Source organism: Dermacentor variabilis, chromosome 5 (genome assembly GCF_050947875.1).
Source record: "Dermacentor variabilis isolate Ectoservices chromosome 5, ASM5094787v1, whole genome shotgun sequence".
NCBI lineage: Eukaryota > Metazoa > Arthropoda > Arachnida > Ixodida > Ixodidae > Dermacentor > Dermacentor variabilis.
In genome coordinates this window covers 136,899,185-136,916,820 of record NC_134572.1, presented here as the reverse complement: position 1 = coordinate 136,916,820, position 17,636 = coordinate 136,899,185, and the positions used below count along the sequence as shown (strand labels likewise).

Below are 17,636 nucleotides of genomic sequence, written 5' to 3'. Positions count from 1 at the left end.
CACAAATAATGCATAATTTGGCGTAACCTTACATCCACAAGTGGTAGTTGTAATGTGTGAAGAAGTTATTGTGTAGAAATCATCGCAATTAAAAAAACAACTGCGCTGCGAAATGCATGGAATGAGGCTTCTATGACTACACTGCTTGCATTGCATCCACGGCGTTTCAGAGCTGGTTTTGCTCTCACTGCTTGGAAGTCTTAAGTGGCGACCACAGAAAACACATATGCAATGTGTTTAAGTGCTGTGCTACGTGGCATTGGGGCGTGCTCTACACTGCTTGAGGAGCGGACTGAAAGGATGGATAAGTTAGGTACAATTAGCGTAAAAGTTTACGCACCGAGGGGTCTGAGAAAACATTGAATTTCCAAGTTCTTTGTGATCATAGTCAGGAAAACAGTGCAGCGCCATGATTCATACACATCAGTATTTGGCTGCTTTTCCATTACTCCGGTACTGTAACTTCACTCACCTTTACAAAGCTATAGTTATTGAGGGTATTCTGAACTGAATAAGCAAATAAAGTAAAATACAGGCCAGAAATCTGAACACAAGCTGAATTCCCAGGCTTCAAAATATATACAGCTTTTTCTTAGATCCCTTATTTTGTAAACCTTTGACGCCGACTGGCCATGGGGTATTTTTTGTTAACCACATGAAGCAGATTTCAAGTCGATGCAACAATGCCCGGTGATGTCCACACTGTAAATAAAGTTAAACCTCGATATAACAAAGTTGGTAAAATTGACAATTTCCTTTGTTATATTGAGGTATTGTTATATTGATATTCAAGCTTTTATGCAAACCAGTTCAGTTGCTGATGAATTTTCCTTACACAAAAGGGGCCATAAAATTTTCCAAATTATCAGCAATTCTAAAAAGCAAATTTCAATGAGAAAGAAGTTCATTTCGTTGAATATTAGAGCCAGCGTCGAAAAATACGCTTTCATGCCATGTCAATGATATCTTCACATTGACGGTACAAAGCAAAACCAGCCACGCTTTCATGTCCACTCTGCCCCCGTGGCTGATAACGGCGCTATCATGAGAAGCACTGGCAGCGGGGAGTGAATGCTTCATCTGCCATTCGCTTCAACGCATCTCCAAAACTTTGCATTGCACAAGATACAGTACTAAACGCACAGGAAGACTCGAGATTACACAACCTCCAGTACTAAACATGCAGGAAGCCAGCACACATAATGTTCACTGAAACTCGAGATTTCACAACCTCCAGTACTAAATGCATGGGAAGCCAGTACACATGATGTTCATTGAAACTCGAGATTTCACAACCTCCAGTACTAAATGCGTGGGCAGACAGCGCAAATGATGTTCATTGAAACTCAAGATTTCACAACCTCCAGTACTAAACGCGTGGGATGACAGCGTACATGATGTTCACCAAAACTCAAGATTTCGGAGAACCACGCCAACCTGCCCCCACTTCCTTCGCCTCTCCTCTTGTGCACGGTTGATAACATTACCGTGTTCTCGTGTTCCCCTCCCCTATTCCCCTTGCTTATGTTCACGTGGCGTGCAATTTGAGAGGTGCATTTGCAAGCGCTTGCTTGTAATTCAACCATTCGAACAACAGAAGTCTATTTATTGCCTCGGTATTCCTTCGTGGTGGCAGGGAAATTTTGTTATATTAAAATAGTGTATAAACACACTTAGTTATATTGAAGTTCTAAATACACCCTGTCCTATGGACAAGACATTATGAAAAGTTAAATATTTCATTACATTAAAGTTTGTTGTATCGAGATTTAACCGTAATACATCCAAACCTTGTTCCATGTAGTTGCTGCTTTATGGAGTGGCCTGTGCAGCAGAGTTGCAAAGAAAACAAATCTTTGTTGTCTTGCGCATTGTGGCGTGTTTTTGTGAAGAGCCTTAGAAAAACAGAGAATAGCGATCTGTGGAATTTTCTCGTTCAAAAAAAGTCTTTGCAACTACTGTGTTTTTTGTGTCTAGACAGCTTTGACTTTTTTGGTTGGCATTTTTGTGTGTTTTCTTATCTTAGCTTTCGACTGACAGCTTTTCTTGTTGCTGCTTTACTCAGATTACATTGATGTCAGTAAGTATGAAACACTTATGTCCAATTTATCTGTTCCAATGTAAATGTTAGAGCCTCTATGTAAGGAACGCTGTGCCCATATTTTGTTACATCTTTATATTTTTGCTGTTTTTGCATTTGTCATTTGCTTACAAACTGCTATCACTGTTTTTGACTATTTGTCACCAAGAATTTTAAGAGAATAGAATTGAAGGAGCAGAGGATAACAGTAGTGCTGGGGTGGTATTCATAAGCAATCACAATCACCTTTCACAGGACTTTGCTTGAGTAGTGTCAGACGCATCAGCGTATTCGGGTGATACGATTTCTGACGTAATGCTGAGCACACTGTCTTGGCAAAGTGCCGGGGATGCTGCCGCCAGTAGACATCGATGTCTTAGGCACCAGTCATGCAAAATCTCGCTGAAGTGAAACTATCTGCAAAGTGATTTCTCAAGAATACCGCCTGTGGTCGTGAGCATGGCACACCTGTTCATTTATATTTTCTTCTTTGCAGAGAAAGAGATCAAGAGGGCTGTCAGAATTGATTTGTCATTCCAGATTGACTACGTTGTTTTGGACCTTTACATGAAGAGGTCAAGTCAGGTTTGTGCATTTTGCGTTTGTTGACGGCTAGTTCATTTGGATGATTGCATAACTGCTTCTCTGCTGCATGGCTTATAAAGCAGCTTGTAGACCAGTTAAAGCTGAGATTTACAAACAGGTTATAGAGGAAAGGTTTGTAAAAAGAAAGTAGAGGCCTAATTAGCATATGAAGCTACTTGAAAAAACTGAAGAGGATGTTCATTTGCATAGGGCTGGGCAATTATTCAACATTTTCGAATATTGGATTGAATGTTATGCTGTGCAGTGCTCGTTTCACATCAAATTTCTGTATTCGAAATTCTTAAATTGTAGGAAAAAATGAATATCAATTTGAAAACGTACAAGCAACAGTTCCACTTTATGTGAGAAGCCACATTGCCAATAACACAGCTGAGACAAGCCTAAAACAAAGCCACCACGCTGCCACCATGTTGCCGACTAATTCTTCAAATATTGAAGTTTTGGATTTCGTACGGCGTATCACTCAATTGTCAAATCTGGAAAATGGTGCCATGCAGGTTGTCCCCCATATTTTTTCTTTCCTTGGCGATGTCATTTCTCGTGACCGAACTGAAACTTTGGTTGCCAACACCTGGCCAAAGCATCGCTGATAAGGCCTAACTGCCAAGGCAGTGCTTGCCGAAACTGTTACAAGCAGTTTGATGCTTATCGAGTGGCTTAGTGGGGATCACACCCGTGATTATTCCCCGAATAGACTGAGATCCTTAGAAACAGCGTGCGGATACATGGTTGGGCTTGCAGGTGACCGTGGGCCATTAATGGGGAGCTGCAGAATGTGTTAAGTTTGCTTGTGCGCATACTAAACTGAATAGTTTAAGCTTGTGTGAAAGTAGAAAGCACCGAGTATAAACTGCTGGCGCCACACAGTTGGTGCAGTGAAGGTCGCAGGTGATGTCAGCGCTTCGGGGAATTGTGGCAACGTGCGACACACATAGGGCCGTGCGACAGGCAAAAGAGAAGCACCCCCGTCTGCACCACCATCATCAAATTCAATTATAGGCATATTGCGCCACCTATAGAGGTACCACTGATGGCCACCTAGCGGGCACTTCCGAAAGCACGCTCGGGAGCAGTAGCAGACGACAACCCTTTGCAGCAAGGATGGCTGAAGTTTGTGGCTGCAATTTGTCCTTCGTTTGGGTGCCAGACTGTCCTGCTTTGACAGCTGCAGAAAAGGTGCAGGCCTCCATGAGAGCGGACATGTACACAATGTTACCGGAGTTTGGGACAACATAGCTTGAGCACATGCCAGGTGTGTCCTGTGGATACAGTGGAGCTTGTGTTAATTATTCGTTTCGTTTTGTTGGCTATGTCTCAATCATTCCTTTTTTTTAATTTTACCCTTGCTGCAGTATTGTTTCTGTACCTCAGTAACAAGCACAAATCATTGGTGCAGACTTATATATCAAATGTCTCTACACGGTGCGATGCCAGCACACATTGTGGTACTCTTGCTACTGCTGAATACATGTGACACCACCGAATACCACCGTGAGAATTGCCTCTTGAAGAGCGATTGTGAATTTGTAGATGGAAATGCATACCAGTGTCAGTGAAGTCTCCACAAGCACAGGCGAATACAAGCATGCATCAGCACTTCACTACCGATGCAGTTCCTCTGTGTATGTTGATGGACTGCCCTTCTCGCTGGTGTTTTCTCAATTTGAAATTCTAGTGACCTGCTTTGAAATGTACAAAGCAATAGTCTTAGAAACTTTTGAGGGATTTTTTTTTACTGAAGAGCCACACAATACGTTTAAAGACGAAGCAATGCCAGCCAAGGTAAATGGGCATGGCAGCAAGACTGGGTTTAGTCATTTCCGGCAGGAACATTGCACTCCTACACCGCAAAAGATATTGACACATATATATGTACTTATTTATCCTTTCCCAGGGATTACATTTCACCCACTAACAACTTGATGTTATCTCTCAATAGAGGACGCGCCTGCATTATTTGGAACTTACTCGAATGTTATTGTTGATTCTATCTGTTTGTGTATGCTGTCGCCAAACCTTGTCTAATCAGACTGTATGCGCAACACGAATTTTGTGATACTTTCTGGAACGCATGCGGGCACCAGTGATTACACTGGAACCGTCGACAAGTCACATGTAAAAGCCGACGCTCTTAGCCCACAGATCAGATTTTCAATGATATCCAACTTTGCTCGGCTATCATTGGGCTTGAATGTTACTTGTTTTGCTGGGCACAAGTTTGCCCAGTAAAGAGCTTAATTTGCAGATCGCAGTTTTGACACTGCGTTGTTCTTCACCGTTGCTACAACATTACAATATTAACAAAAAATATAAATTACAGAATGCACACTAAAAAGGCACTCAGCTGTGAAAGAAACAATGCACTCTTTGTGGTAAGTCTGTTCAGACAGCAGCAAGCTTTGTTGACTTCACAAATATGACGCAAGTTTTTCAGTGAAAATTGAACAGCAATAACATGTGCAGCATCTATCAGCAATCCTCACCCTGAGCTACCTCTTTTCTGAAACACCTTCCAAGTAATCAAAAACTGAAAATGTCCTCAGGCAAAAAGAATTAAGCATTTGAAAAAAGCACTTGCGTATAGTCATATTGATAAAACAAAGTGCGATTTAGTCCCGCTACAAATGAGGTCAGGCAAGAACTTCATCCTTACAAAAAATCAACAATTCTGTATGAAGCAACTAGCAACAGTTCAACATGTGTGAAGCCAAGCATAAAATAGATCCAAGAACATGAACTGTGTGACAGCTGATATGACGATTTAACGGGCCTCATGAAACCAACAAAATCAGTGCTTGCAAGCCTCAGCAGCTTTAACACACAACACAGCAAAGAAGCGGCAAATGGCAGAAGCAGCAAGGGGCATTCGGGACTTAAGCAACATGCCTTTAACCCATACGCTACACAGCGGACAAATCGTACCAAAACATGGGTATGGCGGGATCTACTTCATCACTTACTCATGTAGACATCGAGTGCAACGAACACCAAGATGTCAGAAAGGAAGCTTGGGAACAAGGAAGTTTCCCGACAAATGGCAGCAATCCATTAATGCTGTCACTCCCGCACATGAGTGGAACAGTGTTGGCGGCAAGTTTTGGGAGGTATTTGAACACCCTACCATGCAAGAATTGTTTTTTGACATTCCTTGAAGCTTCAGCCACCACATACATGGGATGAGTTTGCTTATTTCACTCTAAAACCTAAAATTTACAATTTGCCCATCTCTACACTTGTACAATTGATAACTTGGAGGTGTGCGGTTCTAAAGTCTGAGACAGCAGGCCGGTGCTAGAGCATCGGAGTCGTTTTTGTCTTGTCAGAGGCTGTAACAGGGACAGTAGTGCCATTACTATACCAAGCAATAGACCAAGGCAGACTAGACGGACATAAAGAAAATCCCACAAAATTGTTCACAAACACAGACACAGACCGTTAGTGTTGTTCGACTTTTTATACTCCTGGCTAAAAAGCACTGATCTAGTTTCTGAGAACAGCACAACTTTGCAAAAACCACCCAAAATGAAACAATATACAGTTGGTCAAGAAAGCTTATGAGGCAGTTTTCACAACTAATGGGAATTTTTGTTTTGTTAAGGCATGTCACTTTTAATATGATGCATCGCTAGCCAAGCTTACATTAATGAAAGAGTAGCATATTACATTTCTTAGTGCATCAGTAATGATAACTATGTGACAGTGTTTATGTATGGCGTATCCTCCTTCGTTCAAAACAAGCCGGAATCTGTTTTGTACGAATGCATTTGACCAGAATGGAGGAGAGCACACATCGTAAGATGTCCTAATTTTTCTCTGTCCCTCAGTGTGATACGGCAGTGCTTACATGTGCTGCATGAGACGGTTTACCCTGTCTCGAACTACCCTCTCCTATTGCATTGACGTGGTTCACCACCCTAGCATATTACTGCAGTTTACATGGATGCGATGTGCTAGAAATGCAAGTGCAATACATCATATATTGCATCCATGCAAATGCTGCTACTGTGCAGGTCGCAAAGGCTGTTGCACGTGGAAACTTAGACCATGTGCTCAGTCGTAGGGGGTGTTCAGCTTTTTCTCGAGTCCTGTATCCCGGAAACTTCTGTGGCTGGCTGTACATATTCGTGTCTTGGCAGGCAGTGAATGCATGAGAAGTAGCTGGCCAGGAATTGCAAATAGACTCAAAGAGAGACATGTGCCGGCCGTGTCGGGTGATGTCAAGTGTGGGAATGATGGGCTCTTAACTGGAGCTTGTGCTTCCCACCTGGTGTGCTGCAGGTGAAGGAAGGCCTGGCAAGGCTGGAGATTGAGCTCCTCTCGGTCAAGGGGCACATGTTCCATGATGGGTCCTACTGGATGGACACAGTGCTTGGCAATCTGGTTGTCGACGACACTCGTGTCACTCGCAAGACTGGCCTGACCAGGTACGATGAAAGTTGCACTCCGGCCACAAGTGAATGGTGTGCGAATGGCAAACATTGAAATCGAATTAGATACACTTTGAATAGTGCTAGAAGCTAATGGATTGAATACTGAATGCCTTTGAAATCATCCCTGATCAGCCTTATTTGTAATTACTATATTCATGTTCTGGTGTGCCCGCAATGTTAGCGGGGTTGGTGCAGTTTGCTGGAGCATCACTTTTTGAAAGCTACAATGTTTGGTTTGATACCAGCTGAGATGCTTTCGTCTCTTGAGTCCAATTCTTCTCCTTTTCTTTCTTTTGCACTTGATCATAGGCCTGCATAAAGCCTTGCCACCGCTATCGGCCAGGGTTCAAAACTGACCATTGGAAATTTAATTTTTTTAGTTACTTTATTTCTAGGGACAGCTTGTGTCCCAGGTTGACGATAAGCAGCCAGAAACTGACAAACTGAAAGGGAGGGGGGGGAGAGAGCCAAAGAAAACTATCACTTAAAAAAGAAAAGTGGCTAGATTCGCGATGCTTTTGCCAAGATTGGCCAACCCTTTGCATGAGAAAAGTGACACTACAGAAATTTTATTTCTGTTGGCTAGGACCATCTGTAGTTGTTTTTCAAACACAGCGTAATGCAATGTATGATATCTATTTTTTTCACAGTCGACTACTGGTCAAACACTTTGCCATCCGAGCCTTCTATTCCTTCTGTCTTCATTTTTCCTTGTGCCTTTATTCTTTCCCTGTAGCTGCCTGTACCCTAGTGAAGAATCATCATTGATTTGCAGTACATAAATTCCGTGCATGTCCTATGCTCATTTTTTATTGTTCCAAACAAATCTTGCTTGAGTTTACACATTTTTCATGATCTGTGTACCTGCAGCCTATCATCAATGACAGAATTTGTTCTCTGCCATGTTATTTTTTTTTCTCATTTTGCATTGAAGTGGTTTATCAGTTGATATGTATTCCCTCACATTTGTATGGTTACCCTGTAACTACAATGATCTTCATGTAATACCTGCGCATTGAATTGCGTACATTTGCTCCTGTTTTAGTTTTCATTTTGGTTGTATTTTTGTGTTGACTTTTGACGTTATGTGGTTATTGTGCTGTACAAATAGTGCTTTTGTTACGCTGATAACTTTTTTATTGTTTTGAAAAACATTTGTTTTGCGTGTATGTAACCGTAATCTCCCTTACCCACTGCCTTCCTAAAGGCCTGTAAGGTAGTATTCCTAAATAAATGAAAAAAAATAAAATAAAAAGGAGTATGACGACCCATCTGTGGTCTAGTTTAAAAATGACTGATTTTTGAGCCAAAGCTGTGACCTTGTTCTTTGAAAGCAGCCTGAGCGCATGAAGCTTAAACAAGGCAATATGGAATTATGCTAACAGCGAAATCATTTCTAGTGTAAATATTTGACAGAAAGTCTCCAGAAGCTGAGGCGCAAAATGCTTCAGCAGAGAAAATGCCAAGTCAGCCCTGTGATTTATGCATTATGTCATTAAAAGCATTGTGTGTGCTGCCTAGGTTGCTAACCGTCCCAAGCCCTGTCTTGACCCAGTTGGGAGAGCCAAAGGTCCCGACTTCTGCTTATTTTTCTACTGTATAGCAATCGGCAAACCAGATTCCCCTTTTCATAATGCCTGACCGCTAGCTTGGTTGCTTGCACATTCTTCTCTTTTGTCTCCTTTTGCATTGTTATAAATGTAAATGCGCCTCTGTTTTTATTCTAGTTCTGGTGCAGGGCCCGTCTGTTCACCATACATTCATAATGGTAACAGGGCAAAGAAAATGACTCTGGAGTGAAAGGACGCAGGACGAGTGCTGTCCTGTGTCCTCTCATTCCGGAGGCCTTTCACTTCGTCATGGTTTTCTTCGTGCTGTTACCATTATGAATGTATACCAACTCACCCAAATTTCCACTGTTCACAATACCTCTGTCTGTACTGGTATGCGTGTTAGCCAGGCACCTACTGCACCTTTCTAGATGTAAATCGTTGCATATATATAAATCTTTGTTGTGCATCTGGACTGGTAGCTCCTGGCACTGACAGGGTCAGTCGTCGCCAGCACCGCCCTCTGTCCCAACTTGATCCACTCTTGAGAGTTGGCAACCCTAATGCTGCCACGTTCCCCCGTTTGTGCCTGCTCCCCACAGGTTCCTGACACGTTCGAGTCGCAGCAAGGACAAGCTGGTGGACGTGCTGTACAAGGTGGACAAGAATGGGGACTTCTTCACCCAGATCGACTTGTCCAAGATCACCTTTGTCTACTGTGTTGACTTCTTTAATGCCATCATGAGCTTCTATTACATGGACAGCATGTACAAAAAGGCAGATGAGAAGCGCAAGCAGCAGCAACAGCAAGCCACCAAGCGCCAGCAGCCGCCGCAGGTTCAGGCCTCCGGTGAGAGCAGTGCTTCTTTTTTTGAGGGGGGTCTAGGAGATGGAAGCAAAAAATACGAAAAGAATTCTAAGGAGATGTGCAGCCTTTTCTCAGATACAGTGACAGCTGCATTGCCATGCATTCTAGGCTAGTTTCGCATGCCCCTCTCGTGGCATCGCCGAACCCACAACATGCCTTCCACTCTTACCACCTACATCACCTCGCCTCATGTGACACTCGACATCGCATTGTAGGCCACCCGTGCAGCGTGCTTCCTCCATGACATCACCGCACTGAAACATTCTGTAATTCTAAAGACGGCCATGTGCCCCGTGACATTCCCACAGTCGCGTAGCTGCTGCAGGCAACCTACCTGCATTGTGATAGTTGAGGCTGGAGCGCCAGCAGCATCTGTACCGAAGTGCTGCAATGTTGCTGGCTGGCTCCACAACTAGCACTGATAGATCACTAAGTTAAGAAATGCCTCTCAACCTGTCCACAACACTTTCTTTTCTGCCAAGTCTCAATAGCTTCGCCTTACTAATGTTATTTTGTTAGCTGTTCATTGTGAAAGGATGAATTGCATAATGTAATACATTTTGCTTGACCGGGCAGCCTGTTTCAGTGCAGGGGCCACCACCTCATTCGTTCCAGCTGATATGTGGCGAGCATGCTATTGAGTGTTCAAGTCCACACCCACTGCTCAGTAAAACTGCTTGGCAAGTGTATGTGGTATTTTCATGTGAATGACTACCTCTGGTTCCTATTAGAACTTTTGGAATAAGCAGGGAAATAATTCTTGTGTATAACCCATGCAAATGAACGCACACAACCAATGCATGATTTCCACACCCAAAAAGAAAGAAGCCCTTGCGTAATTCAAAGCTTTAGAAACAGTTTTCTTTGATTGATTCATTCATTCATAGGGCCCAAAGCAACTCCGGGGCTTTGAGAGATGCCTTAGTAAAGAACTTCATATTACTTTTGACTGCTTGTGGTTCTTTAATGTGCACCTAAATCTAAGTGTGCCAGTGCTCTTACATTTTGTTCCCATCAAAATGTGGCCACCACGGCTGGAAATTGAACCCGTGACCTCATGCTCAGCCACATGGAAATGGTTTTATTTGGTGCATTTTCATCACCGCTCTCATTGTCAGCCCCTTTAAAAGCGTGGTGTGTCTTCGCAGCAATGCAAGGCACACTGCCGGGAAATTGAAGTTGCACAGCAAATCAAAATTCTCGGGCAACCCACGTACCTCGCCTGGCATTCCAACTTGCTTAATTTCTCACAGCTAATAAGGATGAAAATATGGCACAGTAAATGTACACACACACTTGCTGCGGCATAGATGGTGGTTTATTCATAAAGTACACCCTCTATGCTGTAGCATTGCCAGTTTGTTGCTGTAGCAGACAAGCAGGGTTGCTTGTTGCCGTGCCACAAGAAGTGCAAAAGTACCAGCATGAAATAGGATACTTCTCGGCTCACAGCTTCATCAGTTGGGAGAAAATAAGACTGCACATCAGAGTAGTTATCTGTGTGATGTTCGTGTTGATTTCAGCCTGGTGCTATATAAAATAAGTAGCCTGACTCACATGTGTGCATAAGTTTAATGGCTGAAATGCCATCACTGCAGTTCACAGCCAGCCAAAAATGCAGCATGAAGTGAAGTTGCTAGAGTTGCTCAGGTTTGGCTGTAGTACTCATTCTGGGTTGTCGCTGCTCTGGCAACACAAAGCATGGTAAAGCCGAACTCTGCTTATGCTCTATTTAATGAAATCACCTGTACAAGCGACCAAATTACCTGAATGACAGCCTTAATAACATCTTGGATTGGTGCAAACGATGGAGGATAATTCTCAATGTAGAAAAAAGCATTTTTCTTCCCATATCTCTTAATAAAGCACCACTCCTTTGTACGTACATATAGCAGCCATTGTCATCTTCCTCGGTGACCTTTTATGTATGGCTTGATACGGCATGTGTGTCTCGTGTCTCCTGCTGCGAACTGCAAGGTTAGAAGGAAATGGAAGAAGAATAAAAAAGAGCCCGCCAAAGTGTGTCTTTGGTGTCTACAGCATTGAGTTCCTTGGACACTGCGTGACTGCAGAAGGAATCAGACCATTGGAAAAAAAATTCAAGCCTTGCGCGAGTTTCCTCGCCTAATGTCACTGTGAAAACTCCGCGAGTTCCTTGGGCTGCTCAACTTCCACTGCCATATTCTTCCCAACATTTCCTGAATTATTGTACCACTGATCAAGCTTCTCAAGGCCACTAAAACTACGTCTGCTCCACTGTCCTGGACGTCTGGCGCTGAAAATGCCTTCCAAGCTGCCAAATGTGCATTGGTAGATGCCGCCCGGCTGGTGCACCCCCTACATGTTGCACCAGTGCATCTTATCACTGATGCATCTAGTGCTGCTGCCGGCACCATTTTGCAACAGTTCCAGTGCAACTCCTGGTGCACACTTGGGTTTTTCTCCTAGAAGCTGAAGTCTGCAGGAACACACTATAGCACGTTTGGTCGGGTGCTGCTTGCGATATACTTGGGCATTCGGCATTTCCGACACCTGAAAGGAGCAAGCTTTCACATCCTCATGGATCACAAGGCTTTGACATTTGATTTGCACAGTAATCACAACACTTATAACCGTGCGAGAGACAGAGCACCTCAGTTTCATCCCGAGTTCACTGTGGACATACGATACATTGAAGGCCCAATGAACACAGCTGCAGATGCATTCTCCTATATCAGCACAAGATCCATGGTCATACTTGACTTTGAAGAAATTGCCGTGGCGCAGCGTTCAGACGTTGAGCTTTGGGACCTCTGGTCCTCTGCTACGTCATTAGCGATGTCCAGCGTGCCCCTTTTATTTTCTTCAGGCACTCTCACTTGCAATGTATCAAGAGGTCGAACACGCCCGTTCATTCCATTCCGACTCTGCCACCAAGTATTTGACAACTTACATGTCGCAAGTCATCCCAGAGTTCGTGCCACCCCAGCATCTAATTACTACCCACTTTTTGTGGCCAAGTGTGAACATATGCCGCTAGGCTCGCGAATGCCTTCAGTGTCAATGCTCTGAGACAACAAAACACATGAAATCCCCAATTCACTCCTTTCGTCCACCTGATTCCCGGTCCGATCACATTCACATCATCATCATTGGCCCAATGCCACCATCCTGAGAGGCTCGCTACATACTTTTGTAACCTGTTATACCCACTGGCCTGAAGCATTCCTCTCATTGACATAACGGCACTTACAGTGGCTTCTGCTTTTGTCAGTGGCTGGATCTTGCGCTTTGGATGTCCCAGTGTTGTTACCACTTATTGTGGTCCACAGTTCGAATGTGATCTTCCGTGAACGCACATGCTTGCTTGGCGTCTGCCACATCCATACTACCGTGTATCGCCCATCAACGAATAGAATGGTTGAACGCCTTCATTGTCAACTTAAAGCTGCCTTGATGGCCCACCAAGCTTGCTCGTCTTGGGCTGAAGACCTTCCTCTCATCCTGATGAGCTGGTCTATGGCACATTGTTGTGGTTACCTGGTGAATTTTTCACACCAGCTACTGTTGCTATGCCTGATCCAGACAGCAACGTTCAGCAGCTCCGCTTCCTGTTTGCCTGCTTGCGTCCTTGCCCTCGTAGGGTTGCATACTCAAGTAATGTTTTTGTCAGCAAAGACATGCCTGCAGCAAGCCATGTTTTCATACGGCGTGAAGGCGTTCAACCATCCCTTGCACCTCCCTGTGAGGGCCCTTTCAAGGTAGTAAGACGGACAGGAAAAACTGTTGCCATCGACCTCAATGGACGTGAAGAGGTCATGGCGATAAACAAGGTCAAACCAGCCTAGCTAGCAACCTCGTCATCATTATCTGCTCTCAACGACTTCACAACTGCTGAAAAGACGGATCTGCCCGATCGCCTGGCCTCAAGGGCTGTTTCTTAGGTGCCGTTGCACCGCTGGTCTTCCCCTAAAAGGGGGGGGGGGGGGGAGCTTCTCTTGCAGCCATCGTCATCTTCCTCGACTGCCTTACGATATGTTGCAGTGCGTGTGTCTCGAGCCTCATGGTGTGAGCTGTGAGGTTAGAAAAAGAAGGAAGACGAATAAGAAAGAGCTTCTGCTCTTGCTATTGGTACGAATGGCTTTCAGGTCTTTCGTTTGCTGACTCGCACATTGTTATAGTGGACCTAACCTTGGTCCCTATAGTACATGTTAGGCTCTTCCCTACTTGAAGAAGTTATTACCTACAAATACTTAGGTGTCCCATTCTAAGAACCTTTCCCGTAACCTTCATATCAACATGTGTGCCTCTGTGTTTCGTAAACTGCATTTCTTTAAGTGTGAACTTAAAAGAGCTTCACCAAATGTTACTCTCCTAACCTACTATAGTTTAGTCTGAAACTTCAGTATGCCTGTATACTCAAACCTCAATATAATGAACCTTGATTTAATGAAATTTGCAATGTAATGAACTGTTTTCATTTCCCAATCATAGTTGCATTGAAAGCTGTGTATTTTTTTATGATTCAATGAAGTAATTTTGTGACATGGTTTCAATATAACAAAGTTTTTAGCCATTTCAAGCATCTACTTGGAGTCTGTATGGCTAGTAAATCTTGCAAAAAGCTACTACAGAAATGTCAGCCAAGGCAAAAGTAATTTTAAGTGTCCTTCTGCATGGAAAGTTTGATGGGCAAAGCCGCCAGCAAAGTACACACACCGGCACGTGGTAAGCAGGAAACAGTGCTGCACCATTTGTTACCTTGGTAAACAACTTGCAGAGGCTGCAGTGCGCACAGCAGCTCGCAGTACCTAGAGAAACACGAAAGCTGACGATTCTTTCTGTGCAAGGGGGATAGGAAGGGAGTGAACGCATGGTAACGTGATCAAGCACATGCTGTTGGGGAAGGCAGGAACGCACGTCTACCTGCCTGCTTCTAGAGTGCGTGTCTTCTCCTCAACTGCGTCTGTGCGTGAGCCATGTGCTGTATCTTAGAAAATCTCCCCATGGCAAGCACAAAGGCCAAGCCATAATGGTTGGTGCCTTCACACGCGCTTCACTTCCGTGTTCCTGCACATCTGGTGTTGGCGGTCGCATAATCTCAAGCTTCCGAAGCAAAGTGCTCGCTCGCATCGTGGCTATGAGTTCATGGCCATCGAGTGAGATCTGGTAATGTTTCCCTGAGTGCACATGGACATCAATAAGACTGTGAACCTTACTTTGTGTAGTTGTCTCTTCGCTATCGCCATCAGTGCTCTGCCTTTCTGAGGAAACACATTTTTTTCTTGCTTAAGACTAATATCTGTGTGTTTTTACACTTTTGTTTTTAATTTGGGGACGCCAGCTGTGGTGTCCAAGCGACGCAACACAGGCAAATCTCGGACGCAGTAAGCCATATAGACGCATTGCTCTCACTGTGATCTGCATCGCACTCGCTGGCACTCGTAACCCGACTTTCTTGCAGTTTGTTTATAAGTGCTTACTAACTAACTATCCACCATGAATACATTGGGAGTTTGGTGAAGTTATTTTTAGTGTTGAAACTTTAAAACCTCGAATTAACCAAATTCAGGATTTAAAGGGGCTTTGAACCACCCCTTGGGCTTGGTGAAATAACGTAGTACACGGGTAGCATATGCTGCTGTGAACATCTCAGCCAAGTTCTGCTGTCGTACGCAGAATGTGGAGCTCACAATCGGAGCACAAAATCGCCTTTCTCTCAAATGCTATCTTTTCAAACAGAAGCCCGCTCCTCACTCTCTTTAGATGCTTCATTTCGTCATGAAGCGAATTCCCATACACGGCTGCTTTTGGTAGCTGCGGTCGACTAGGCAGCGTAGATACCGCAGCTGCCGTGGGGTGCCACCATGAGTCCACTGGCAAAGTGCACTGTGGCTCGCTGAGGAAAACCACATTTGGCTTGCATTTAGCATGTTGTAGGCACCAAATTTGGAAGTCGTGGCATCTACGCTAACATCCAAAATCAAATTTGAACTGTGCACCACGGTGACATTTAGAAGATGGAGCCTTGCGGGCACGCCCCACTGCGCCGTAGCCTTCGCACTGCAAATCATTGAAGAAGGAACGGGAGCTCAATGGAGGCTGTGTTTGATTGCCAGTAACTCCGCTTCTACTGAACACATTGAAGTACTTTTTGCTACAAAATATTTCTGAAGTGGCCTAATTTGACTTCAAGTACCTTTGTCCACTTTGATAAAGAGTGGTTCAGGGCCCCTTTAATGAAGTTTTTGGCTGCAAGTACAACTTTGCTATGCCAGAAGTTCAACTGTATATGTTCGCACAGGCACCATGCGCGGATTTTGTGGCAGTACTGCTAGATGACGTAGCGGGTTAGTGGGAAGTACGAGAGGAACCCGCCTGCATTCAAGTATCATCAAGAATGCATTTAAGTCAGTGCAATACAATGTGTCGCTACATTGCTTCATTGACATTCATCGTGAAATTGGTTCTGCTGAAATTTTTTCTCTTAAGTATAAGGGCAGCACGTATTTTGTGCTGCTGTATCGTTTCTAAGTTAGGCCGGCTAGCCCAGGCTTTTGTCCTCTCAACATTGTCTGTAAGTGCCCGTCTCTCCCCCAATGGGAATACAGAGGCATGTGTTCTCTTGTGTGTGTTCTAAGTGCATTAGAGTATGAGATCCAAGATCGCCATACTGTGATGTCAAATTGCACGGATTGAGAGTAATTGAGATACATCATGGATAGTGATAGGCCATGTAGTTGTTACTTTTTTTTTTGCAGGTGATATAATGCATGTTTCATTTGTGGTTCTCTTAGCAAACAAATCTTCACCTTGCACAAGACAAATACTATGAAGTTTTCTCTTACATAAATTTTTGGTCATTTCTATCCAGATGTTAGGTTTATTTGCTTCTTTGTCTGCATTAGCAATAAGTGGGGGAAAAAAGAAAGAAAAAGTCAGAAATTTAGTTGTAATTTTATAAACAAGATTCTCCTTTCACTGTGTAGATGTACTGTATGCCTTTGCTGAACTGGTTGGACCTACTAGTTTTGTGTGACTAGCACTAAAATTTGTGCAGGGCGGTTGGCACACCTGTTTTTCCTGGATTAGGTTTTCCTCATGTGTCTGCTCCATCATTCTTTGCTGGACTGCTTTTCTTTTCTTTGCTGGGCTGCTTTGCTTAATTAATGTTCTGTTCCCTGCAGTCACAGATACAACCTCACCGCCAATGCCTCCATATCCTTTGAGAAACTACACTGTGCAACTCGAAATGGACAAGCCAGACATTGTCCTTGTTGCTGACATTGATGATCCACAATCTGCATGCATTATCATGAAGGTAAGGAACAGGTTAGCCCTACTATCACATTATGCAGTAAAATTTTGTAGTTAGTTGCTGTTGGGGGCATTTACACTCCTAATGTGATAGCACTATAGGTGAACTTCATCCATGCAGTGCAGTATCCTGAAGGCACTGCAGTCTTATATAGCATCTCAAAGTGTTAGCTGTCACGAGGGAAGAATGCGAAAAACTGGGATATGATGCATCTGCCAGACATTTCAAAGGATGACTTTGGCATGAGAAAAGCATGCATGCGATCGTGGTCTAATGGTTAAAGAATTGGGCTGCATTGCTGAAAGACAGAGGTTCGATCCCACCGTTATAATCAGACTTCAACCACTGTGGAAGTGTCTAATAGAAAATTGTGTGTGAGCGTGTCACAGTCTGCATAAAATGCCAAGTTTGTTAGAGATACGATGTATAAAAACGTCACTTTGACGAGTGTCCAAAACAGCCTGTATCGCACGCGTGCATAGCCGTCGAAACATCACAATCTAAGTATGCTGTCGCATACTTACAGATTCAGCGGGGCTAAGTTCTGGCCTAGTATTATCGACTACAGACTTGGGCTGGTTGTAAACTTTTCATCTTTAAAGGGGAAGAGTTGGGTTTAAACCAGAAATTTTAATGTTGGAAAAACAAATTTTGGCAAAGGCACACAAAATAGGGTGTGAGGCATCAGCTGTTATGTTTCTGCATACTGGGGCACTGCACTTTAACCCGCAATACCTAACATATCATATATGCTACACTGACTTCGATTCTGCAAAATTCTGATTTAAGCACAGGAAATTTAATG

The 17,636-nt window shown here is 43.8% G+C and overlaps 1 protein-coding gene across 2 annotated transcripts in view; it reads left to right on the top strand.

Annotated features, from left to right (window-relative positions):
• Window positions 1-17,636, top strand: part of Vps13 (vacuolar protein sorting 13C) — a 236,898-nt gene that overhangs the window by 101,517 nt on the left and 117,745 nt on the right. For both annotated transcript variants that reach the window (XM_075693536.1, XM_075693537.1), the window contains exons 33-36: window positions 2,577-2,665; window positions 6,965-7,110; window positions 9,269-9,516; window positions 16,701-16,834. In XM_075693536.1, the coding sequence (XP_075549651.1) occupies window positions 2,577-2,665; window positions 6,965-7,110; window positions 9,269-9,516; window positions 16,701-16,834 (617 nt within the window). The remainder of the gene's footprint in view (window positions 1-2,576; window positions 2,666-6,964; window positions 7,111-9,268; window positions 9,517-16,700; window positions 16,835-17,636) is intronic.